The sequence below is a fragment of the Nannobrachium achirus genome (genome assembly GCF_963921795.1).
Source record: "Nannobrachium achirus genome assembly, chromosome: 24".
Lineage (NCBI taxonomy): Eukaryota > Metazoa > Chordata > Actinopteri > Myctophiformes > Myctophidae > Nannobrachium > Nannobrachium achirus.
The window spans coordinates 41,894,056-41,921,689 of record NC_137831.1 but is presented as its reverse complement, the minus strand read 5'-3'; the positions used below and the strand labels follow the sequence as shown (position 1 = coordinate 41,921,689).

The window sequence follows — 27,634 nt, the reverse complement described above, 5'->3', positions numbered from 1 at the left end:
GGTTGACGATACATGGACGATATTGGTTCATTCATGGTGATACGATACGATTCGATTCAATGATTTAAAATCGACATAGTAACTATTTAGCAAAGAAATTAAATCTGTGTGAAAGGTGTGGATAGTGCAGGTTTTTAAGGGAAACATGTATTATTATGGATATAAATAATAAACACAGTGATTATCTGCCAAATACATGGTCATTGTATATGGACAAACCTGCACCTTGACATGAACCCAGAGATTACACACAGTTATCAATAGACCAGAGTAGCTATGGAAAACCCCTCCTTTAAAATTTTTATTCTTAAAAATGCTAAATACAATGCACAAGTAGGTAGTATCGATACAATCGATTCTTTGCACTGCCGATTCGATACGATACAAAATAAAACGATATGATTCGATTTTAGCTGTTTTCATTTCGATATTTCGATTTTTTAAGTTAAAAACGATATTTCGATACAGTTACGTTACACCCCTAGATGGGACAATATGAACATTTCATATATTTTATTTATATTTATGATATTATTGCGATCTCGCCCTTAGGGCGTCTTACTGGTAAGTACCTTATACCAATTATAGAGTTTAAGAAAAGTGGTACCGGATATGCAGCTCGGCAAATAAGTAGGTAAAAGTAATAGGTGAATTGATCCCAGTGCATGATGGAGGATGATATGTTACAGTTTGTTTGAGGTACCAGTAAGATTGGGGTTGGAGCGCTTGATTTAGTTCACCTTATGGGCAGTCCCTGGAAGAAGCCCATGTCTCAGTGGTAGAGCATTTGACTGCATTGGTCCCACGTCTCATTGTTCCTCCATTGTTCCCATTAGTCCCACGCTGGTGAATGCTAACCAAAACTATATGCCTAAAATTAACCCTAATGCTAACCCTAACCTCAGTAAAACTATGCCTAAAACTAACCCTAATCCTAACCCTAACCTCAGTCAAATTATTCCTAGTTCCCCGAAGGAGGCACCGCTTGCTCCACCTTGTGCCCAAAAACGAGCACTCCTGGTCTCAATCTTACTGAATCTCAAAAAAACTGTGACATATACAATAATGCTAAAAAGAGAACACAAAAAGCCTGGGGGGCTTGTTTCCATTGGGGTCCTAATAATACCCGTAATTGCCGGACTATAAGCCGCGGCTTTTTTCCCATGTTTTGAACCCTGCGGTTTATACAAAGGTGCGGCTTATATAAAGATTTTTACAGCTAACGGCCAGTTAGTTTTACAATAGTCTTTAACAAGGATTTATATATAGATTTATACAGCTAACGGCCACCAGGGGCGCTCTAGTGGAAAGCAGGAAGGACACCTGCGGCTTATAGTCAGGTGCGGCATATATATGTAAAACATTTTTATTTTCTTCTAAATTTAGCTGGTGCGGCTTATATTCAGGTGCAGTTTTATAGTCCAGCAATTATGGGTAATCAACAGAGAAGGTGCTTCACAGTGCATTTAAAGTAGTGCAAACATTTGAACTTACTGGATAGCCTTGTCCACCGGTCCCAGAACCTGAATCTCCTTTCTCTCCCCTCGCTCCGTTCAGCCCGGGACGACCCTGCAACGAAGCAACAAAACAGTCATGTTCTTTCTACCTGGCTTTGTCATGTCATTATGGGCACAAAACATTAGTGAAAATAAGGGATCTATAAGCTTACAATGCATCGCAATGCATCGTAATGAGTTGTGAGTTTGTAGATCGACTATATTCGCTATTTCTCGTACGATGAAGTACAGTATATAGGACCAGTTACACATATATGGAGACCCCTGGAACCCATATATGGAGATCCATATACTGTAAATGGAGATATGCTGTGAGAGCCCAAACATGCTAACTCAGTTATTTGTTATGTGAAAGTCCTATGACGTCTATGACATCTGACATACATACAATCTGTAGAACCAGCCACACTGATATGGGCTTTCTTGGCCATCTGTCTTGGCCATACATACAATATTATGGATTCTGTTAGTGTGGTATATGGCCAATGTGGCCTCCATATATGGACATTCCCATATGAAGTCCTGTTAGATATGGGCTTAATATTGATGACATCAGGGATCTCCATATATGGGCATAAAAGTGTGGTTCCCCTGACATCACAGTGATGTCAGAGCGTCAAACCCATAGACTGTAAAAAAAAAAAAACAAGACAAGATGTGCCGTTTCTCATACTAAACTGCGACCTGCGGTCGCAACAACTAAGTGGTTAAAAGTGATTTGACCTGTGTATTTGGAATCTCAGATTTGTCTGTAAATTCAGACAGATTTCCTTCCTATTTCTAGGTGTTAATTTTTTTATAAACTTTGAAAATGTATGGAAAGTAGGCCTATGTGTACCGTATGTGTGTAGAGTTTTTATATTTAATACTTTCAGTGTAAAAACATGACACATTTGACAGTATTTCTGGCTGTTATACTGTATAGTGGAGTCGTAAAGCCTACTCACCGGTCGACCTGGAAATCCAATTTCTCCTTTAGGGCCAAAAGGCCCAGACGGACCCTACAGAACAGATTTAAAGGAGATAACATTTGTATTTAAAAAAAAAAAAAAAAAAAGTGTTGAATAAAAGTATTGTTTTCCCAAAATAAATCATTATGATATGATAATATTTAAATCATATTTTGTCAGTCCAGCAAAACAGAGTTACAGTTTAGTTTTATCTCTGAAAGGCATAAGCTGATGGCTACGATTATCCAGGTTTCTTTTGGTACGGTATTTTCTTATATGTGCTACTTACAGGCGGTCCCACAGGTCCGGGAGGCCCAGCGTCTCCCTGTAGATACATAATTATGAGCACACACACGCACACACACACTTTGTTGTAGAACATATGAATGACTTACATATGAATGAGTTATACAGACTCCAAATGTGTCAATTTTAAAAATATATACCGGTATATATATATATTATTAACTCCATTTGTACACTCTGAATTATGGGTCCATTCGGTTCAATTTCTACACACTAAATTAACACGATTTTGATGTGCACCACAGTAGGTGCTAGGGTTGTTTACCTGAGGTCCGCCCAGCCCACCCAGGTACAGGGGTCTTCCATCAGGTCCCATGATAATACCAGGCTCTCCTTTCTGACCCTAAACAAAAACATGGGGGGAAAAAATATTTAAAAAAATCATATGCAGTATCCAGTATCAACTATTTGAAATGAAGTGAGAACTGCTCTTACAAAATGAACGCTGGCACAAAAGTACAACAAAAAATGCTGCGGGTATGAAAGGAAAAAAACAACAACATTGTAATATGCCTGACTGCACATAAGGGAGTAAGCAGACTTTAGATTTTTCTTCCAGTTTATACACTAATTCCCTGTCTCGTTCCACACAATCGTATAGTCTTATCACTGCTGACCCCTACTGGCTGATCTTCAGAATGTTAGTCTCCTCCTGGAGGAGTGGAATCGGAACAGGTTATAAGCCTTATTCACGGCCCGCCCACTCAGCAAATTTCTCAGCATCCCCCGGGTGCTGACATCAATTTAGAAGGGGAAACTATAACAGAAATAGCTGGACTTAAAGCCAACAAATCATTATTTCGAACGGTAAAGTAAATTATAACGCTTTGTGCCTTTTACTATCTTGTGTTGGTGGTGGTGGACTTCCGCACCTCCAAGAGAGTCCCCCCGGTGCCAAGCACCATTAACGGTGAGGTGGTTGAGCTCGTGGATAACTACAAATTCCTCGGAGTACACCTGAATAGTTCACTGGACTGGTCGGACAACGCGCAGGCGATTCACAGCAAGGGGAAAAGCAGGCTGTTCCTCCTGAGAAGACTGAGATCGTTTGGGGTGTGCAATAGGATGCTACAGATGTTCTATCAGTCTGTCATGGCAAGTGTCCTCTTTTTTGGCATAACATGCTGGGGTGGCAACAACAGAGCAGGTGACACGTTTAACCTAAACAGACTGGTGAAGAAAGCTGGCTCTGTCGTTGGGTCCTCTCTGCAGGGGGTGGAGGAAGTAACCAGGGTGCGCACTGCGAAGAAGCTAGATTCCATCTTGGAGAACTCCTCCCACCCCCTCCATCTAGAGATCACCAGTTACTGGAGTAAGAGAGGAAACGACCGCTTTACCTACCCAGTACGGAGATGTGAGAGATTAGGAAAATCTTTTGTACCGGCTGCCCTTAAGCTGTACAACGAGACACATAACGGACGCTTGAAAAGGTCTCCCTTCCTAACTTAGACTTACAGAACCATTGCTGTATTGACTTTGACCTCTAAGGAACAATTGCTGTATTGACTTTGAACTCTAAGGACCTTCCAGGAAGAGTGCTCAGGTGCGCCTTGCGGTGACACGCTTCCTAGTTTCTTCGTTTTTTCGCACTGATTTTTGACACTGCACTATTAGGTTGTTAGTGTTGGTAGTTTCTGAGTATTTTTGCTTTGTTTAACAATGACAGTGAGATACTTGTTTGCACTAACTAGCATTGACTGCTATGGTCTCTTTTGCAAGACACTTTATGTATATATACTTATATATTATTCGCCCCCCTCTATTGATGCACCTTCTCCTTATTGGTACTGTACTGCTCTTGTCTTTGTTTTTGTTTTTTTCCCTCTTATCTATCTTTCTTACGTCTCTGTAACTTTGTAAATAACTGTATACTGCTGTGCTACTACTGTACAACTAAATTTCCCCCTTGGGATAATAAAGGTATCTATCTTGTGTTCTTGATCATGCTAGCCGTATTTTATACTTTACTATTCGGAAATTGCATTAACTCTATAGGCTATAGTAGGATTTTCCCCTTCAAAATGTGACTTCAGCACCCGGGGGATGCTGAGTGGGCGGGCCGTGAATAAGGCTTATTGCCAAAGTTCACGGCCCTCGCTGCTTGGGGGCTTTTGGCTAACCCTTGCTTGGGTAAAGGTACAGTTTCATGACAGTACACTTCACTGGCACAAGGTCAACAAAAAGGATACCTCAAAACTGATTGTGTGCTTGTTTTGTTTCAATTGGGGTCCTATTTAACAAATAAAACACAGTACTATGCAGGAAAAAAAGGATTTTGTAAGTATTTGTCATTTTTGTTCCAGTTTCGAGTGTGTGTTTGTGTTTGCATAAGAAGTGTTATATATTGTATTGAGTGTAGCGAAAATTTGTGACATTATAAAATCATAAAATACCAAAGAACTGTTTATTTTTTATTTGCGCGTCGCCCACTAGTAGGCTACTGTGCTGTCTGCGGAGATGCGCTTGATACAAGAGTTCTCCCGTCGCCTGCGCGTCGCCCACTAGTACTGTGCTGTCTGCGGAGATGCGCTTGATACAAGAGTTCTCCCGTCGCCTCCCTTCTGCATCGTGAGCCTTGCATCATGACGCAGTGCCTAGGAATGGGGGGGCGGGGGGGGGGGGGGCAACCTGGCCAACTGTGTTTGTTGGAACACCATGGTGGAGGCACGACAGGCACCATGGAGGTTTCAAACCCTGCGTCTCCTCTGTGGTGGGTATAGGAGCTTTTCCCTGCATGTGCCCCTTGAGCAGCTCTGGAGCACACAGGTTTTTTGACCATCCAACTAAACTAAAAAAAAAATCTTGTATGTCCAAAACCATTCATTTTGCATTTATCATTTTAAAAAGTATTTAAACTAGTGAAAACAGCCGATCTACAAGCACACAACGCCTCGCACCGCGAGGCGTTGTGTGCTTGTAGATCTGCTGTTTTCACTACTTTTGTGCGACGGCCTTGTATGATTTGCGAAAGAACGTACACATTTGGAGATACGAGATTTCAAACCCGACAACGACGATATACTAGTGTTGTTGCTGCTCTTATACCACCATTATTACTGGGGTTGGTGTGGGCCAGACAGTAGCCCCCCGCGGGCCGCAAATGGCCCGCGGGCCGCCTATTGGGGAACCCTGCAATAAATGGACCTACCTGTGCAGTAGGACCAGGAGGCCCACTCTCCCCTGCGTCTCCCTTGGGTCCCATGGGCCCCTGTATCAAAACAAACATACCTTTAATTTGAGTCAAATCGTAGGTTTTCATGATTTTTTTTCTTTCCAGTTGAGTTTTCAGTCAAACAGATAAGCATAATATTACGTACTGGAAATCCAGCTCTTCCAGGAGCACCCGGGAGTCCCTTGATAACAAAACAAAACCCACATGAGAAAGACACATCCTCACTGTTTATGCATTAGTATTAGTATGAACTCTTCACACGGTAACATAGCCCATACCCATACCAGGGGGAAAATACGCTTTATGTATGTTTCAACATACTAACTAAATTAATAATATAATAAAATCGATTTGGGCTGTATTGAGTGGTTAACAGGCCGGAGGGCGAATGCACTTACCTGCCACTCGTCGTTCCCAAACACGTCGTTATACTACGGCGGAACAAAGTTAGGTCAGTTAGTAGTGGAAACTAAAACGAGTCAACAAGCAATTGTTAAACGAGTCAACAAGTAAGCAATTGTTAGCAGCTACAGTATGTGCATAACTGAAAGGAAACGAGTGATAAGGGTCAGTGAGTGAATACTGGAGTCGGCGAGTGAATAAGAGAATGCGTGAGTGAGTGAGTGCGTGAGTGAGTGAGTGCGTGGTTGCGTGCGTGCGTGCGTGCGTGCGTGAGTTCACAAATTCTGCCCAAACACGACCATACCCGACCCGACGTTTTCGGGCCGGGTAGGGCCTAAAATGTATGCTAACTAGTCAGGCCGAGTAGGGCCTCGGGCCGGCCCAGTTAGGGCCCAGTTAGGGCCAGGCCTTAATTTTCAAGCCTGTTGAGAACTCTAGTGCGTGCGTGCATGGGTGCGTGTGACCGTGCGTGCGTTGTGAGTGCGTGAGTGAGACGATAGAACTTGCACACAAAAAAACGAACTTCACCCACTTTTTTACTTTTACTTAATCTGTAAACCTGTGGTGTGACAATAAAGCTGAATGAGACACAATCAGAGGCTAGCATGAATTGTAATCTCTGAAACAGGTTCAGGCGTCACACGCTCTGCCCCGTGACGTCCAACTCACATCGCCCGCCGCCTGGTGAGTGACCTCCCCTGGAGGCCCCGGGGGGCCAGGGGGTCCTGGTTGTCCTCCATCCCGTCCTGGCAAACCCTACAGCAGTAATGATGAACACAAGAGGAAAACGTCACTGTCGGGGCAGAAACCATGACAAACAAACCGAAAATGACTTACCTCTGTTGATAGAAAATAGCCTAAAAGTATTCCTTTATCCCTGGCATTTGTTTCGATATTTGTTAATATCCACAACTTTCCAACATCCCATCGTGCATTGTGCAGAAGTTGCACGGAGCTTCCGGCGCCGCAGCCGAGTGTGATCTACAAGCTCACACCGGCTGCATCTGCGACGTGACGTGAGCTTGTATGTCTGCTGTTAACCGGAAGTGTGGTGCAAAAAATTCCCCAGCAAATTCCCGCGGAAAGAGGTGGATAGATTCCTTGGCAGCATTCTTCTGCCTGTCAATCAGTTAACAGCGCACGCCGCACAGCTGCCGTGAGTGAGGGATCTCGGTACATGAAAGGGGATTTTGATAATGATTAAATGGTCAGGTCTCTCGGAACCTCGGAAATAAAAGGATTTCGGGACAACATGTCACAGGTTTCGGTCTGTAAAAAAAGAAAGAATGTCGGAACGGGACGGAATCGGACGAGACCGTTACGGGGCCACTTGGGTTTGGTTTTGTAATTTGATTATTATTTCGGAACAGGTCGGAATCGGACGGAATTTGACGGTCCATTTCAATTTCGTTTCGTTTTTTTTGACCCGTGAAGACCTCTACTGCAAGCACACAATGCCCTCGCGGCGCGAGGCGTGGTGTGCTTGTAGATCAGCTATTTTCACTATTTGGACATACAATGTTTCCACCCGACAACAACGAAAAGCAAAAGAGACTATTCCTATTACCAAGTACCACTGAAAGGGAAATGTCACAGTGAGACCCTCCGATAATGCCTTATAAATTCTCTTCTGGTATTTTTCAGCTGTTTAATATTTTGTCCATAGGGTAGCTTTTTGGTGATAGAACTAGAGGGGAAACAGTAGGGTGGAGGGGGTGTTTAGAGATGAAACCATTTATTTCAAAGGTAGTACAACTTACATATAAAATAGCCAACGACGAAATGTAACTTACAACTCATAATACCAAGTAGCCTCGGACAATTCATCCAAATGGACACTGTGCCTGAATTGTATTTCCTCATTTCATCTGCTGCACCACAATTTCCAGCACAGATTGCTATAATATACCTCTTAAAACACCTCTTTATAGAACGATTTATGTATTTACGGTACACGTTATACCGGCATTAACCATGGAATTCCAGGGGCGATTTTGTCGAAGTGTCAAAGTCAGAATTGATCAAAGCGATCTCTGACAGTCTTGGTCCAAGGCTAGGTGTTTCACAAAACCTAGATTAAGGATTTAGCCTGGATTTATCAGCTATCCTGGCGGAAGAAACCCACTCTGTTTGGTTCCATGATTGGTCACGATCAAGGAATCGGTGCTCGGCGGCATGGGCTTTTCAAAGAATACATGAACGCGCATTCAGCCAGGCTTTACGATCCCGATCCTGGCTCGCCAAAGTCGCTCCCTCTAAGCCTGGCTTGGTGTTAGTGGAACGAATAAACCAGGCTATGCGGAGGAGGCTTTGGAAAACCTGGATTTGGTTTACATCCTGGATTATCTCAGTGGTTCTCAACCTTTTCAGGCCGCGACCCCCAAAATAATCATATTTTAACTGGGGACCCCCCACCCCGACGAGCACTAAGAGTTGAGGCATTACATTTTGTATAACATGGTTCTATTGTGAAAATAGCCGATCTACATGCTCACAACGTCTCGCGTTGTGAGCATGTCACAATTTTCACAATTTCTGCCTATAATATTGGTCATTTTAGAGGTATTAAAAAGTCCTTAAATTATCACTTTAAAAATGTATAGATACCCTCTATACACTTAAACATTATGTTGTTTTGCTTACAGTTGAGTGAGAAAACAATGTTGCACATTAAGTTCATCATCTGGGGAACCACCAAAATAATTTGGGGACCCCCCCCTGGGGGTCCTGACCCACAGGTTGAGAACCACTGGATTAGCTAATTCTGCCTTCATGAAACAGGCCCGGGATCTCCAATTGTTTTAATGCTGTAATGGTGTCTGACACGCTTTGGAGAACAGAAGCCCTTAAACAGAAGATTCATTCTGGAAGGTTGAAATCAATTGGCAAAACGAAACAGCGACTCACCGCATCTCCTTTATCTCCTCTATCTCCCTTTTCTCCCTATGGAAGAGAATGAGAAATTATTAATGAATTGTGAATGGTTTTGTAAATAAACAAACAGAAATAAATGACTATGTTCCTACCCATTGTCCAGGGAATCCATCCAGCCCTGGTGCCCCCATCGGCCCTCTTGACCCCTCTGCTCCCTTCAGTCCAGCGATACCTGGGAACCCAGCTCTTCCCTACAGAAAATAATAATAATTATTATTATTATTTATAAGTAACAGAAGCCGAAAATATGATCCTAATATGCTACTACTACTATAAAATGTAGAAAACATAAGATGGTTGCTACGCGGTGGAAACCTCCTCATACCTTAACATTTCGCCAGTGGGCTCTAACCTTCTTAGATATAGTATATTTAGAGAAACTTTGAGATGTTTGTGCCAAGATGTAGGCCATATCTTGGCCATATCATTATGTAGGCCACACTTCAGTTTACTTAAGCCCTGACCATTTCTTTACATGTTTTTCCCTTCGGTTTCATGACAGGACAAAGCCAGGTGTTGGCTTTTCCAGGAGCACCGCTCGAAAAGGTATAATCGCTCATATGAACACGGCAGTACTTACTGGCAAGCCTGGAATACCGGGCGGACCCTGAAACAGAACACAAGCACAGCGTTACACAGCGCGCCCCCACGACTGTGGAGACAGAGACACAACACTGTGGTGGGTGTGAGTTATCTGCTCACCTGTGGTCCTGAGGGTCCTCTCAGGCCTGGCACGCCGTTGACTTCATCCTGTAGGAGGAGCAGGGGAAAGCATGTCAGTTACAGGGGTTGAACTGATGCAGTGGTGCTCAACCTTTTCAGGCCGCGACCCGGGGCCGGATCTCCCCATAGGCAAGGGGGGGCATTGCCCCCCTAAATGCCCTGTCTGCCCCACCAAACAAGATGGCATGAAAAAATAAAAATGTTTTTTATTTTTTATTTTTTTTTATATTATGCTACAGCTGTCGCACCACCAAAACCAACACCATTTCATTATATATACATTTTAAAAACTCTGATCGCCAATGCCATCTCTCTCCCTCTCTCTGCACCTCAAAATAAGTAAAACAAATAATAATGTTCCAGGCCAGCAGCTCCGCCCTGATATGCGCTGATGCGTAGGAGGGAACAGCAGTAAGTCTCGCACGCACCACTTCTGGTTACAACTAACTTCAATTTTGTCCAGGCTGTCCAGCGCATTAAGAGGGAACTAATCGAGAGAACAGTCTGTTTTTTAGTTGTGCTTGCAGCTTGTTTCACTATAACTTCTGTTCTCTTTCTCTGGCTCTTTCGGTCAATATGCGTCGATTTCTGGTTTCTAAACCTCGCAACGCGAGTAGCACTGCTGCTACGGCTCCAGTCAGTCCAGAGGCAGGCTCCGAGCCGTCGTCGACTCGGGGTACAGCTGCTCCTCAACCCGACCCAAACCCTAACCCCCAATTGAGTTCCACAAGCACGGCAACACCAGCTGAAAGCGTCGCCGTTCGCAACGCAGCAGCGGTCGCCGATAACGGCACATAATTGCAAATAGGAAGCTTTTTCTTCTTTCTATGCACCTGCCTGGCTACAGGTTTGCTCTACTGTTTGTAAATTAGAATGACAAAATACTGTATCAAGTTGACCATAGCCATAGCTGAATGACATCTCACTGCTCCTGGTTCTTACAGGATGGGTAAAACGCAGAGGATAGGTTTCAACTATCTGCAAAACCATAGGAGAAGTAGTTCAGTAAAGTTCCTTGTGTAGTTCAGTAAAGTTCCTTGTAGTTAATGAACTCCCACTTTGTGGCACTCTGGAAAGCTCACATGATGAACAGGAATTCTCTGCAGGACTCTTCTTGAAAATGGTTGCAAAGAACCCCACGTTTAATGAAATTAACAAACACATCCCACAATATGCAGGGGCGTGTACAGACGTTTTGAGGAGGGGGTGCTCAAGTGAAAAATATGCAGGGGCGTGCACAGACATTTTGAGGAGGGGGTGCTCAAGTGAAAAAAGGGCACCTTGTGAATGAAAGCAAGCAAGCAGCATGTAAAGACTCAGCACATCTGTGGGTGTATTTACCACTTGCACAAATAATGCCATATAGTCCCTTTGAGTTGAGAGTGACATGAGTCCTTTTTTTTCCTAATTCATTTCATTCAGCAGTTTGTTTTGTCTCTCCAGCAGAGTTTCTAGTGTCTCTCTCTACTCTGGAAGAGAGGTTATACATGAACTTTGCGGCCTCACTGAGGCGCTCCAACCACCCTGACAAGCTAAATATTGCCTCAATCAGTGGTTCTCAAACTTTGTCATGTCAAGGACCCCCTAAATGATATGTATTTGGCCACAGACCCCATCTCAAAATATTTTGTTCCAGGGACCCCCAGAAGCAAAGATTTTAGTTCATTTGGGTTGCCTCAAGCTAGATGCCTAATAGATACAGTACATGCTGCTTTGCTTTGTTTCAGGGTAGAGGACAGACAAAAGGCAACACCTGGTCCTCTCTGTTTGTATTGTGTGTTATAGGTACTAGAAGCTGGGCCGCCCTTTGGGCGGCCCAGCGTCTAGTCGGCGACCTGGCCAACTCGGAACAATGTAAATAGGGAATGAATGCCCCGCCCTTTAATGCAAACCCCATTATACCTGTTTTCATAGGACCCGTTTTGACCATCTGTCTGCCTGTGTCCATTTATGCCCATATATGGAGATATCTGTATCTGTCTGTCTGTCTGTCGGCGTCCATTTTATGTCCATATATGGAGATCACTGCAGTTATAGTTCTGGGTCCATTTTATGCCCATATATGCCCATATATGGAGATATCTGTCTATCTGCGTCCATTTTATGCCCATATATGGAGATCTCTGTATCTGTCTGTCTGTGTCCCTTTTATGCCCGTATATGGAGATCTTTGTGATTCTGCGTCCATTGTATGCCCATATATGCCATATATGGAGATATCTGTTTATCTGCGTCCATTTTATGCCCATATATGAGATCTCTGTCGCTTTTTTGCCCATATATGAAGATCTCTGCACACACAGTACCGGTTGCGGAAAACTCTGATGTCAGACATCAGCTCCGCATACGGGCATTCATTTTATTCCCATATATGGAGAACGCGCGTGCCGGTGGGACAAACGGTTCTCGAGATACGCGGATTACATACATACATACACACTCACAGAGATTTTTTGTTGACTCATGTGGCGTACGTGATGTCAGAGCCTTTTATGATGTGATGTCACAATGAGTCAGCGCTTGCGCCGATTTCCTCCGGAACAGCCTGATGTCAACAATCAGCCCGCATAAGGAGATTCCGAACGTTTCGCGCCGGTTAGGGAAAACCGCGCGTCGGGTCGGGTCGAGGCCCGGCACTGCACTCCGTGCCGCGGCGGGGAACGCGCGTGCCGAATCTGAAGCCGGTGGGACGAACGGTTCTCGAGATATGCCCATATAAAGCGTCCATTTTATGCCCATACATGGAGATCTCTGTATCTGTCTGTCTGTCTGTCTATATATGCCCATATAGGGAGATCTCTGTATCTGCCCATATGCCCATATGCCCATATATGGAGATTTCTGTATCAGTCTGTGTCCCTTTTATGCCCATATACGGAGATATCTGTCTATATATGCCCATATATGGAGATCTCTGTATCAGTCTGTGTCCCTTTTATGCCCATATACGGAGATATCTGTCTATATATGCCCATATAGGGAGATCTCTGTATCTGCCCATATGCCCATATATGGAGATCTCAGTCTGTGTCCCTTTTATGCCCATATATCTGTCTGTGTCCCTTTTATGCCCAGCGCTTGCGCCGATTTGTCCCTTTTATGCCCATATATCTGCCTGTGTCCCTTTTATGCCCATATATCTGCCTGTGTCCCTTTTATGCCCATATACGGAGATATCTGTCGGGTCGAGGCAAGGCCCGGCACTGCAGTGATGTCACAATGAGTCAGCGCTTGCGCCGATTTACTGATGTCAGCAGCTAGATGTCTCCATATATGGAGTTATAGGTTGCCCATATACTTGCCCATATACTCTGTATCTGCCCATATGCCCATATATGGAGATCTCTGTATCAGTCTGTGTCCCTTTTATGCCCATATACGGAGATATCTGTCTATATATGCCCATATAGGGAGATCTCTGTATCTGCCCATATGCCCATATATGGAGATCTGTCTGTGTCCCTTTTATGCCCAGTGCTTGCGATATCTGTCAGGTCGAGGCAAGGCCCGGCACTGCAGTGATGTCACAATGAGTCAGCGCCGATTTCCTCCGGAACAGCCTGATGTCAACAATCAACACCGCATAAGGAGATTCCGAACGTTTCGCGCCGGTTCGGGAAAACCGCGCGTCGGGTCGGGTCGAGACCCGGCACTGCACTCCGTGCCGCGGCGGGGAACGCGGGTGCCGAATCTGAAGCCGGTGGGACGAACGGTTCTCGAGATACGCGGATTACAGACACACAGACAGACAGACAGACAGACACACACGCAGAGACTTCTCGCATTTATAGATAGATAAGAGTGCCAAAATGCATAGGTTTTTATGTATTTCGGGCGTTATGACCCCTACAAAAATTTTCGCCCCGCCCCTCTGGCATTTCTTCATGCCCCACCTACTACTAAAGCTTAGATCCGGCCCTGCCGCGACCCCCAAAACGATCATATTTTAACCGCATGGGGACCCCCCACCCTGACTAGTACTAGAGTTGAGGCATTACAATAGAGGGTATGCGCGTGACATCACTGTTGCTGGAAGTTATGTGGGAACCCCTACTGAGTGGCAAAAAAGTAATTTCTGCCATTGACAGCCCATGCTAGCCTCGCAAGCCATCCCGAGCTACGTCATCACCAATGTGCTTCCTTTCTCGGAGTCTGGCTGTTGCGAGGCTAAGCCCATGCATCCAAACAGAAATGTCCTTTCTGATTGTATTAAACAAAGTTAAACTCACCAACATTGCGGCTGTGCTGAAGGCTTGAATTATCCTCTTGGCTCTTTCTATCTTCAAAGTTTTTGTTTCATAAAAATCCACCATAGGCATGTTATGAGCTACTTAGGTGTCAAGACATTCTGTAGGGATTATTTTTCCAAGTGTCAGAGTTTGGAAGCACTCGTTTTCAACAACACAACATCCTGCTGCCTCCTGCGTTATGTGCAATTTAGAAACAGGTGGTATGCAGGACTGTTGAGGGATTTGCAACGAGCACTTCCAAACTCCAATACTCCATGCTGCTCAGTGTTTTGCCACTCAGTCTAGATTAGGGGGGCAGGTCCAAGCCCCCAGAACCCTGGGGGCGCTTTGAAGCAAAAAGTACATGGTGGCCGTTTGAGGTACTGCAGTTGGGGCTACTATTCAAACAGTTAGTTCAGTTGAAGCAGATAGCCCCCCCCCCCCTACTCCCGCCTCCCTGTTTCTCGCTCCCAGACCACGCCCTGACCGCCGCGATTGGCTCAGAAGCTAGTAGCCCCACTACGTCACGTTTCAGAGGCGTCTCAAACGCGGAAGTACGCTTCATGCGCTGGGAGAGCAACTCAATGCAAGTGGACGGGCGGGGATATCCGTTGCCCTCTCTATTCTTATTATAACTCTATGGGCAGGTCCCACGTCCCAGTGGACGTGCATACCCTCTATGTGTATAACACGGTTCTGTTGTGAAAATAGCCGATCTACATGCTCACAGTAGATCGGCTATTTTCACAATTCCTGCCTCTGATACTTGATGGCCAATGTTTAATTTGTCATTTTAAAGGTATTAAAACGTGCTTAAATTGTCACTTTATAAATGTGCAGATACCCTCTATACACTTTAAGTTGGTTTGTTTACTGTTGAGTGAGAAAACAATGTTGCACATTAAGTTAATCATCTGGGGACCCCGCAAAATAATTTGGGGACCCCCCTTGCAGGGCCATAGCATGTCTAATCGGCACTCTAGGCGAGCTCTCTCGAATGCGCCTTCGCGTGTGCGTGATTTTTTGAATTTAGTCGGTTTTGGGCCGGTTTGGATATGACATTTTCTCGGGTTTTGGCGTGATTTTTGCCCGTTTTGGGTCAGGTTGGGTGGATCATTAACTGTTCAACAACATGATGCAAAAATGTCAAGCCAGCCAGCCTTGGGTTGGGTAAGATCACTTACCCAACCGTCGATGCTTCAGGGCAGGCAATTCACATACTAATGAACAACAAGATAAATCCGTTGCGATTCCAGGGCACTGGTAGGCCTAATTATTAGTAACTTTACAAAACAGTGACGCTTCACTTCAAGCTCCCAGCCCTGTGCTGTGCGGCGCCCCCTTTGATGAAGAGTGCAGGGGCGGGGGTAGTACCAATCTCATTCACCTCGCCCTGTTACGGCCGAGCCGACTCGAGTGAGTGCACAGGCAGGCAGCAGGCTGCAGAGTGCAGACACTGAGAGCTCGAGTTTTTATGATTGGTAAAAGAAAATTGACCCACATATAAGCAACTAGGTCATATTGGTGAGATAATACCAATAGAGGTATTGTTTTTTTCTTTTTCTTTTTTATAATATAAAAAAATAAAAATAAACACTTTCGGCAGGCGCCCCCTTGAGATCGGCGCTCTAGGCGACCGCCTATACCGCCTATAGCTAAAAACGGCCCTGCCCCCTTGGGGGTCCCGACCCACAGGTTGAGAACCACTATACAGTATGAGGTCAGTACTATGACATCAGTCATCTATAATGAAAACATCAGGTATATAACCGAGCAACAACTGTCCATTAGATTAATTATATATGTCTGTAGCCATGTTTCCATAAGCCAATTTGAAAATAGGAAGCGAATTATCATAAATTCGCATTAAGACGAAGCGAATTTAGCCTGTTTCCATTTGCGGGTGTCATTCGAATTAGCGACGGTCGCATGAGTTGATCGGGCTGATTTTTTCAGACCGAACCAGACCTGAGCACTGCACGTCTGACTGCTGTGAGTGACTCGATCGTCATCCTGCAAGTTTCAGCGTCCTCTGGAAGGTGGCCGATCTGCAAGCTCACAGCGCGGCGCAGAGACGCGGATGCGAGCTGCTGTGAGCTTGTAGATCGGCCACTTTTGGCACGCACCACCGTGTGATGAGGAAGGGTTAGCCACGGATGGCTTGACTCCGTGAGGAATTTACACGCGGTCCGTGTCACTCTGTGTGTAACAAACAACGGTTTGTTTTGTGGGCTTTAACGCTATACAATGGACGTTAAGCGGCAGGGGAAAGTGTTAAGTTGGAGGACGATATGGACCCAGAATGTCATAATCTATTCGCATTTATTGTCTGACCCGTTTCCATTCACAAATGCGCATTTAGTCTATTCGATAAAGCCTCAAATTCCACCTCCTCCAAGCGGATAAAGGTTTTTGCGGATAATGAAAGTTTATTCGAATTTTGAAGTGTTTCCATAAAAAGATTTAAGTGAAAAAGGCTTAATGCGCATTACGAGGCTTTATGGAAACGCCACTTGTGACTCTGTATCAAGGATTAGTACTTTTTGAATGTTTAACCAGTACTTACAAAGCCTCCATTCCCAGGTGGTCCGGGGGGTCCCGTAGGTCCCATGGGTCCTGGCAGCCCGTAACGCCCCTCCTCCCCTGGGGTACCTGGTTGTCCTGAGGTACCCTGACCACCCTGAGCTCAGGCAGAAAGACGCATGAGGGTGACAAAACAAAACACAAAACAACATAGGACGAGAAAACAGAGTGTGTTGCATGTCATGCAGAATAAATCAACCTGGTTATCGACGTCCTTCGGGTGGAAACCTTGTATGTCCAAAACCTTTCGTTTTGTATTTATCATGTTAAAAAACTATTTAAACTAGTGAAAATAGCCGATCTACCAGAACACAACGCCTCGCACCGCGAGGCGTTGTGTGCTTGTAGATCTGCTATTTTCACAACTTTTGTGCAACACTTTTGTATGATGAAGTAGGACTTTAATTAATCAAAAGAAACATACACATTTGAAACTTGGAGATATGAGGTTTCTGACCGACAGTGACGTAATATTGCTGTCTTCACAGATGATTAAGTGAACGGTGAAGATTGTGCGTTTGTGCAGAATCATTGCTGTCTTCTGAGTGAACGGTGAATCGGTTGAACACAAAACAAGCACATATGGCAGAGAGCTGGTGTAGAGGTTAGATTTCAGAGTGAAGTCAAGACAATGTAGTCGTGGAAGCGTGCAAATAATAACAGATGGTATCATGAAAACACTCAAAGCAGGGATGACAAACATTACAATCAATGCAACCAAGCCCTCTGCACGAAACTAAACGCAAGTCAATGTGTACTACTAGATGTTCAGGCCGCTATGCAGCCTTTATATCCAATCCTATATTGCGCTGATCAGAACAATGGTCACCAAGTTATGGCACTGCCGTGACACTGCTGTAGTGCCCTTACAGTATGTGTGTGCAGGTTTTTGGGTGTGACTATTTGCATCATGCATGCAGGGGTGTCGCACCCCATCTCAAAATATTTAGTTCCAAGGACCCCCAGAAAATTAGAGTAACAAATGTTCGCTCAAAAAATACATGTATTCAACGATTTGTACACATTCTCACGACTTTTCAAAAATAGCAGATCTACAAGCTGTGAGCTTTTATGCCCATACATGGACATCCCTGTCTGAACCAGCCACACCACTGTGATGTCACCTGTTTATGCCCATATATGGAGATCCCTGCTCTGAGTATCTGACATCACTGTGATGTCACCTGTGATGTCACAGTGATGTGTCAGGGGAACCACAGTGTCAGGTGTCACCCCTACGTCAAGATGGACAAGATGTGCCGGTTCTGACAGTAAACTGCGACCTACGGTCGCAATAACATCTTCACAACTATTTACATGTGTTTACAGAGAAACCTATGCATTAATAGACTTGTTGTCTTTTCCTGATTATTCAGGGTAATCAGTGTATTAGTGTGCATGTAAACACTCACTGAAACAGAGCCATCAGGATGCATTGATAACAAGGAGAAAGGACAGAACAGAGAGTCTATGACGTTGCTGTAATGGTGGTTAGTAAGCAGGGACGTGCAGAGAATGTTAGAGAGGCAGGGGCTGAAATTTCTAAAAGGGCCTTTTGGTGAAAGTATTGAAAATAGCCGACCTCCAAGCTCACAACGCGTCACGCGTTGTGAGCTTGGAGGTCGGCTATTTTCGGTACTTGATACCACACTAAACTAAGCATAAAAAAGGCAATACTGGAGAGGTGGCGTACGGCATGGATTTCTACACAGAGAGGGCAATTCTTTCAACATAAGATGCTGCATTCAAGTTTAGGAGAGTTTGGACAAGGCAGTTCTCTTGAATGCTGCCTTCAGGTAGTTATGAAAAGGGGGGGGGGGCTTTGAATTTCTTTCAACATAGTGAAAAAAACTGCATTCATGGTCTGGAGAGGGCACTTTTTACAGACGGATTAAAAGGGCAGGGGCTCAAGCCCCCTTTGATGTCTATGTGTGCACGTGCCTGTTAGTAAGGAGATAGAAACGGCACAGAAGATATCGAAATGGAAACCAAACCAAAGCAGAAACCCAATACCTGTTCCCCATTGCACGCAGGAGTACCAGGAGTAAAGTAAGACAGGAGGCCGGTGAAAAAGTTGGAGCCAGATGAGTCTTGCTAGAGGAAGGCAGATATCAAGGAAAGAAATCCGTTGGACCACTAAATCGATTTTTTCGATTTACAGTAAATGCACAAGATGTGCATTTTAGGGTTAGGGGTCTTCAACGTTTTCAGGCCAAGGACCCCTTAGTTGAGAGAGAGAGATGAAGCAGGGACCCCCACAACCTGTTCATAGATTCCATATAGTTTCATCGTTTTGACAGAACAATCATCAGTGCATTTTGGATTCATGTCAATTTGTGTTTTCAGATATTTAACCACTTGAACCGTCAATACATAATACACTGGACCTTTCACTCTGTACTTGGTGTGCTCTTTTTTCCCCCTCTATACCAAACCTCTTTGCCGAAAATAGTCGATCTACAAGCTCACAACGCCTCGCAGCGCGAGGCGTTGTGAGCTTGTAGATCTGCTATTTTTGGCTAAAGTTCTCAGAATATGGACACTAGGGTTCAAGTGGTTCATATAAAAGAGGAGAAAAAAAAGTTTCTATCACACAAAGATTTGGAGGCCCCCCTGTAGTAACTCCGAGGACCCCCTGTTGAAGACCCTTGATTTAGGGCATTTAATCCATCAGATTCCTGTTATTCATGTTCAGCTTGAAGACAGACAATACTATGAAATGAGTCCACCTGGGATGATTGTAAAACTCACCTTCTCTCCCGGAGATCCAGGAAGGCCAAGGTCCCCACAGTCACCCTGGAGGAATGGAAGAAACGAAAGATGGAAGAGAGAGGTTTATAACACATTTTAATCATTTGTTTCCCTGACAAAATGATTAGGAGTCAGCTGAGTAAGAAGTTAAGCGGTAAAACACAGGTTAAAGGAGCTATATAGTCAACTTTTTCTTGAAAAACAGATGCTAAAATAAAAAATCACACCCGTGTGAAGTGGAGCTGTGTGTGTGTGTGTGTGTGTGTGTGTGTGTGTGTGTGTGTGTGTGTGTGTGTGTGTGTGTGTGTGTGTGTGTGTGTGGATCATGTGTACCGATTTTTGTGACATTTGAAGAAAATATGTAGGAAAAGGAGCAAAAAGTGTGTTTTGGAGAAAATTCAAGATGGCGGAAAATCTATCATGGCGCAAATGGGCGTGGCCTATATGGGGAGATGCGTCATGACCCAAGGAATCCAGGGAAAAAATATTTTTAATTTTCCGACCTACGGTTCAAGAGTTACAGGCCAAAACGTAAAGTGGGGTGTTATAGCGCCACCATGAGGCCAAATGACACAATTATTTTTTATTTAATCCTTGAAATCATTATGAACCTCCTCTCCAAGTCTTGAAACTGTAGCCCCTGTGGTTTGCGAGAGACAAATAATTGAATGTGAGTTTTTGCGATTCCCATTCTAAGTCAATGGGGAAAATTAATTCACTAATAAATTAATATCAATTAAACTATAGAACCTTTCTCTTAGAAAAGTAATAGCCCACGATTCCCGAGTAAGCCGGTCGATTTGACATATGGCGCGAGTGTGTGGTGGCAAAACTGTGGGACTAGTGGCGTGCCGAAGTTTAGGAAGTTCAGGCTACATACACACAGACACACACACAGACACACACACACACAGACCCACACAGCCACGTATAGGGAGCCTGTGCTTCACACAGCTCCAAAAATAATGTTTCGAAAATGTTTTATGAGAAAATAAGCTTCATATGTGTTTCTATTCAAAAATGACCACACAAAGCATAGAATAATGATAAAATAATCATTTTGGCCATTGTAGGGCCGACTTTGTTTACATCCCTTATCAATCCATAGAAGAGGAATGTAAACTGGCCATGTCAGTCTGACATGGCCAAAATGATTATTTTATCATTATTTTATGCTTTTTGTGGTCATTTATTAATAGAAACACATGTATGAAGCTTAATCTTTTTTCTAAAATATTTTCGAAACATTTTTATTTTAGCGTCCGTTTTTCAAGAAAAGGTTGACTATAGCTCCTTTAAGTTGAAAGCATGCTTCCCAATGTTGGCTCCAGGGACCCCCAAGGGTCCTTCAGGGGGTCCCCAGATAAATGATTGATAGTTAGGACCAAATAGACCAATATTTCTGAGACCAATAGGTCTCAGAGATAAAAAATCTAAATCAAATTGGGTGCCATGTCGTCTACTGCATATCAAACTGGGGAGGGGTCACTGAAATGAAAAAGGTTGAAAAACCTGGTTGAAAGAATATGATGAAATCAACTTCTGGTGTGAAACTGAGGTGACATGATGACCTCAAGATCCTTTGCTTGCTTTGCACCGTACACTTTACACATTTATGATTTCAGATTTCCCAATTGGTGGTCCTTTCAAGCGGCAGAAGATAAATACGGTAATGTACAGCAACTAACACACTTCATGCATCTTCATATATATACAGCTTTAAGAGATGTTGAATGCTTGAATGCGGATACAGACTTTTCAACCAGATTCAATCATAGATCAACATTTTGCTTTACAAGTCCTCTTGTGTACGTGCATACGTACGCACGCACATACGTGTATGCGTGTGTGTGTGTGTGTGTGTGTGTGTGTGTTCAGCAGTCTCACCTTGGCTCCAGCGGGCCCAGGTGGTCCCACCCGTCCAGGGGGACCTGGAGGCCCCTGAAACAGAAGACAGATATAAAGAAATGGACAGTGTTTCCTACATCTGTTAATCATTGATTGATGATGGTCCCCCAGTGCAAATGACACCATAACCAATGAGTGCTTGAATGTCTGAAATGCCTCACCTTATAGCTAGCTTTCAGCTGATTGATGGCTGTTTATTAATTAGTATAACAGTGGGATTGTATTGATCTGGGGGCCCCTGCCTTGTTTTCAATGTTTTAGCTGACCTATTACGAGTTGGGAGTGAGGGCGACGCTTCCGCATTGAAGTCGGTGGGACTACCACGAACGCTGAAAATCAATGTGACAGGTTTGCCTCTAACGGGCCACAGGGTTGAATCAAATAGGTGACACAACATTTTTGTCACCAACTCACCATTCTACGAACTGACAGTGAGAATGTGTCAAGTTATTTGGCATGGGCGTAACCTGCAATATGCTACACCAAACTGACTGTATGGTGCTTTTTGCCATTTTAAGAAAATGATTTAAAAGCATTAGAAAGCACAGCTGAGATGTTCAACGCAGTTATTGAGCAGGATTTTTACCCATTCTGTCAGTCAATTAGGTTTGTGTTCTAACACATACATATACATAACACATACAACATACACATACATAACATCATGTAATCCAGGTTCACAAACGAAAACACACTGATACTCACAGGTAAACCTGGCACTCCATTATTCCCTGGAGGTCCGGGTGGTCCAAAGGCCACCTTGGCGCCATCGGTTCCCAGAGCCACCGATCTACCAGGGGGGCCCGGAGGCCCCGGGGGTCCTGGGGGCCCCTGGAGAACCATACAAAGAACAATTAACCTCATGTATAGTACATGACGTCTTCTTTACATCTGAGCTGTGGTGGGAAAAGTACTCAAATGTCTTACTTAAATAAACGTATCAATACTTCAATGTAGAAATACTCTGTTGCAAGTAAAAGAAGCAGAATTCAAAATGTACTTGAGTAAAAGTACAAGAGTATTGGTATCAATATGTACTTAAAGTACAAAAAGTAGAAAGTACTCATTGTGCAGAATGTCCCATTTCACATGTTTTCGAGTGTATACCAGTAAGACTCCCTATAATCGGGAGATAAGCGACCGTCAGGTCGTATACACAAACTTTAGAAGGCAATGGTAGGCAATGCGGAGGGAATATGGGAAATGGGACAGATCCATGTTGATGACATGACTATAGAGATACTGTGTACCGCTTTGCGTGATTTTAGGGCAAAATCTGTAGCAGTGTCCAAAAATGTGTCTTGCAAGAATCGGCCTCATGGTGGCGCTAGAAGAGGGCAAAGTGCGAAATGAGGGGTAGCCAAGGAGTGTGTGTGCAAAGTTTGGCATGGATAGGGGCAACGGTGGCGGAGATATGAGTAGGGGAAAAGTGTGACGTGGCGGACAGACTGACAGACTAACTGACGGACGGATGGACATCCGTTGGAGGTTTTGATAGTAACTGTGACCTGACGGTCCTTTCCGGCGTAGTCGAACCGGACCTTTTCACCGGAAACGGCGGTTTCAGTCAAAGTATGTACAGGCCTTAAGGATTAGTCCACCCCCCAAAGCCAAATGACTTGTTTTCTACTGATTACTTATGCCATTTCTAAGACAAAAAATTGATTATAGTAAATTTACCCCCATTGATTCCGGATGGGGACCCGAATGCATTTGGGTCCCCATCCGGAATCAATGGAGGTACATTTATTGAACTCAAGTCTCCATGGCGTGAGTAATTTATAGCACTGAAACATCAGAGTTTTTAATACGGCACAGTTAAGAAGCAGGAGTTAAAAATGTCGCAAAAAATCTTTAGTACTTGAGTGCATGTACTTAGTTACTTTTTACCACTGCATTTGAGCTATGTGGGAACTTAAATACCATTTATTTTGTTCAACGTATCTCTTTCAGTATGACGATCAACCTACCCGTAATCTGTCCAAATCTGGGAAACCGGAGCCTTCCATGTCAAAGAATGTCTATGAAACAGAATCAAAGCAGCATATTACATACATATACTGTATTGCAACATGCCATGTAAGTAATCCTCACGTCAGTGTTAGGGCGGTCACGATTATGACATTTTACAGGAGAATTAATTGCGATTAACGATTTAATTGTGTCTTTGTCGTTGACAATTACATTTCTGTTTGGCTTATAGGCTTTGAAGTTGCCCACGGCAGATATGACACATAAATATACAAAGGAATGACTGACACATTTTACAACTTTACACTTAAAAAAGAACATTGATCATGGAAATAGCCGATCTACAAGCTCACAATGCGTCGCATCGCGATGAGTTGTGAGCTTGTAGATCTGCTATTTCCACTATCTTTGAAAATGTATGAAAATAAATTAACATTGTTCAACATGGAAACGATTATGTCAAATAATTGCGATTAGGCGATTAAGTAATAATTGCGACAGGCAGAGGGAGGTCACCTACCGGCCGGTCACCAGTGGAAGGTCCAGGAGGTCCAGGAGGTCCTGGGGGACCCCGCGGTCCTGGGTGACCGTCCCCACGATCTCCCTTGAAAGGTCAGAGGTCACATGTTTACATTTTTTTTTTCCCCAAGCGGTTACGCTCACATTCACAAAGATCAGAAATGCATCCTGCACACTTACTGTATGTATCTACATCTGTTGATCCATCCAACTTTTCACAACCACTCATTAATTAACCAATCCATCCATCCATCCATACCTTAATTCCTTTGAGTCCAGAAGTTCCTGGTGTTCCCGGAAAACCTCTTGGACCAGTGGGACCCTGGACACCATAATCAAATGTATCGTATATATTCTAATTAGTAAAATCCATTTTGAAGAGTCATACCAGGGTTTTCAATGAGAACTGAAATGAGAGAAACTTACCACTTTCCCATCCTCTCCTGGATCTCCCTGTAAGATAGAATATAATCAATGAGTCGATTCATACTTCTAACGTTCAAAACACTGTGAGGTTCCTCACAGTGGGATATCATGAAAACAAAACAAAAATAAATCCAGCTACTGTTTTGTTTATCAACTACTATATGTGGCAAGGTTTCTACCCATGAAGCCATCACTCACAGCTTCTCCCTCAGCTCCTGGGGGTCCTGGGGGTCCTCCTGACCCTGGGGGTCCCACCGGCCCCGGGGGTCCGGACACCTGCTGGACGGAGGAGCCGTCGCCGAGCCGGACCACCTCGGCTGCAGGCCCATGAGGACCAGCGGGGCCGGGGGGCCCGGCCGGACCGCGGTCTCCTTTGTTGCCAGGGTAACCAACCCCGGAGCTACCCTGGTAGGAGAGAAAACAACACGCTGTAATGTTCAACATGTCCATACACGGACAAATGTGTCCGTGGAAAAAGACTTGGCCTTGTCCGTGGCAAATATAATAATAATATATAATAATCTTTATTTATAGTGCACATTTCAGACATAAATGCATTTCAAAGTGCTTTACATTCAGGTTTAAAAAAACAAAGCAAACAAGACAATAAACACTTTAAGACATTGTAATAAGTTACAAGAAGAAAAAACAGAAGAAGTAGTAGTTAAAATTAAATCAGTTAAAAGCAAGGTTATAAAAGTGGGTTTTTAGCTGCCTCTTAAAGTCATCGACTGAGGTTATCAGTGTAATTTGTAGGGGGAGTAGGTTCCAAATCTTTGGTCCATAGCTACCAAAGGAGGCCTCGCCATATTTCTTGCCATTTATTGATGGCTCCGTCAGAAGTCCAGCACCGAGTGACCTGAGGGGGCGGGCTGGGACTAACGAGTCTTTCAAATATGAGGGAGCTAAGCCCATTAAGGCTTTAAAAACAAGTAAAAGAACTTTCAAATCTATCCTAAACTTAACAGGGAGCCAGTGCAAAGATGCAAGTACCGGGGTGATGTGGTCCCTTTTCCTAGTATTTGTTAATATTCTAGCAGCTGCGTTTTGGATGAGTTGTAACCGGTCTATTGTTTTCTTTGGCAGGCCTGTATAAAGTGCATTGCAATAATCTAATCTAGATAAAACAAAGGCATGGGTCAGTTTCTTGGCATCCTCTAAACAGAGGAATGATCTGACTCTGGCAATATTTCGCAAATGATAAAAAGCTATTTTTTGTGACATTACTAATGTGCTTTTCAAAGTTGAGGACCGGGTCATATATGAGATTTTCTTTTTTACACATCATTTAAATGTTCTTATTTTGATAATAAGACCCAATCACTGAATGTCAAGTCTCCAGGTTTTCCTCAGAATAATTATGTATGACCCCAGGACAACAATGCACTCGTCCAAGACAATTTGCCCTCCTGGCCCCCAAACTGTGGAATAAACTCCCTGTCGCACATAGAACTACAGACTCACTCCCAGTCCCTAGCTTCCACCGTGGACTTCAGACTCACCTCTTCAGACTCCACCTAAACCCATAGCACTACTGTAACACTCCCCCTTCCCTCAATGACCATACAAGAAGCTAGATAGCATTTTTGGTTTTAGAAGTTTTTTACTGATTAGATGCATGGTCTATATTGTTTTTCTAGATTGATATTCCTATGCATTTGTTATATTGTTGTTAATATTATCTTGCTTATTATAGTGATGTGTATTACCTGCTTATTGTAAGTCGCTTTGGATAAAAAGCGTCAGCTAAATGCCTAAACTAACTGTATGACACTAGTACTAGTGTCATACTCGAAGTACTAGTGGTTCTCAAATGTTTTATTTGCAAGGACTCTTACGGGTCCATTTGGTTCCATTTGCACACTCAGAGGGGCCTTTTCCACCAGCAAAGAACCGGTTCCAGAACCAGTGCCGGTTCAACTTTCTTGGAACCTTGGTTCGTTCTTGCGAACCGGCTTGCGTTTCCACCAGATTGAACCATGATTGAACCAGAGGAACCAAGGATTTTGTGGTTCCCTGTTCGGAACCAACTTTTACGGTTCAGAACCAACTCTGGTTCTCGGTGCAAAAGCACACCTCTGGTTCATCCCATAGGCGGGAGAAAGAACCAGAACCGGTTCTTTGCCGGTGGAAAAGGCGAATTACAGACCTGTTATTGTCTTTCAGGGCTATCTCTTTGTGTTTCTGATAATATTATTGTCTTCTGATTTTGTATGTCTGTGGCAACATTTTTATTTTGACAAAAATGTCCATAACAAGCCAGCATGGCAATGAACCCTGGTAATGTTGAATGAAGACTAAATGACTCGCGACGTGTCGAGTAGATCTCGATTTCCGTTGCCCAACCGAGTATACAGTATATATAAATCAATCGTAAGGCCACTATAAGGATGACTTTCATCCCAATGAAGATATGTGGAAAATTGGTTGATAGAACGTGGATGGAATAAATGAAGATTTTAATTGAAATCAATTTAAGAGAACATACCTTGGTGCCTTTGTCACCCTGAAATAAAGAGAATAAGTGAGAGTTGATTACAAACCAAGTGTATTTGAGTTATTTCTGTCCTGTAGCAAACACAGTTTTATTAATCATAATTTGCAGATATTCAATATTCCATACTTGATATGGTTCCACCGTGTGGAATACATCACTGTAGAGGTTTCTCAACCTTTTCTGGATCAGATCACTTGAAAATCTCAAAAGCATTTGCTATCTGACCACTTAACATGGTAGCCAATATGTCATGGTGTGCTTTAAGAGCATGTTTGTTTTACTGATAAATCAAATAGATTTTGACAGTCATAACACCTTTTTCAAGCTTTTAAAGAGCACTTCTTTATATTAATGTTATAGACTTGTAGTGCTTTGCCAATGATTTGGGGGTACACGGGGCGTCAATTGGGTATGGCAGGGGTATGCAGCTGCCATACCCTGGGTCCAGGGGGGGAAATAAAAAATACTTTTAAATATAAATCCATTAATGTCTCTTTGTCTATCTGTGCTGGTTATTATGTTGTTAAATTACAGTAAAATAACTATGTAACAAAATGGTCACTTTAACAAGGTATTATAATTATATTCTCCACACTTGTATTCTCCCCATCTTGACAAAATGGTATATTCCCAGGTTCAGCAGGTCAGCTGCGCAGGTGCAATTCATTATTGTTAATTGTGTCACGTTTACTAACATGCCAAGTTTAGCTGCACTTGAACAACCATAGAAACGGCCCAAGAAACCA

General features: G+C 43.6%; 1 protein-coding gene across 1 annotated transcript in view; it reads right to left on the bottom strand.

Moving 5' to 3' along the window:
• The window catches only part of LOC308280311 (uncharacterized protein), a gene marked incomplete at both ends in the record, with an annotated part of 93,273 nt that overhangs the window by 15,466 nt on the left and 50,173 nt on the right, over positions 1–27,634 (bottom strand). The window contains 22 exons of the mRNA XM_080720573.1: positions 1,495–1,569; positions 2,465–2,518; positions 2,757–2,792; positions 3,039–3,116; positions 5,922–5,981; positions 6,091–6,126; positions 6,344–6,376; positions 7,017–7,103; positions 9,255–9,290; positions 9,374–9,472; positions 9,862–9,888; positions 9,984–10,031; positions 16,800–16,913; positions 19,568–19,612; positions 21,455–21,508; positions 22,181–22,306; positions 23,446–23,496; positions 23,967–24,050; positions 24,225–24,287; positions 24,392–24,418; positions 24,590–24,796; positions 26,880–26,897. Coding sequence (XP_080576699.1) covers positions 1,495–1,569; positions 2,465–2,518; positions 2,757–2,792; positions 3,039–3,116; positions 5,922–5,981; positions 6,091–6,126; positions 6,344–6,376; positions 7,017–7,103; positions 9,255–9,290; positions 9,374–9,472; positions 9,862–9,888; positions 9,984–10,031; positions 16,800–16,913; positions 19,568–19,612; positions 21,455–21,508; positions 22,181–22,306; positions 23,446–23,496; positions 23,967–24,050; positions 24,225–24,287; positions 24,392–24,418; positions 24,590–24,796; positions 26,880–26,897 — 1,458 coding nt within the window. The remainder of the gene's footprint in view (positions 1–1,494; positions 1,570–2,464; positions 2,519–2,756; positions 2,793–3,038; positions 3,117–5,921; positions 5,982–6,090; positions 6,127–6,343; positions 6,377–7,016; positions 7,104–9,254; positions 9,291–9,373; positions 9,473–9,861; positions 9,889–9,983; positions 10,032–16,799; positions 16,914–19,567; positions 19,613–21,454; positions 21,509–22,180; positions 22,307–23,445; positions 23,497–23,966; positions 24,051–24,224; positions 24,288–24,391; positions 24,419–24,589; positions 24,797–26,879; positions 26,898–27,634) is intronic.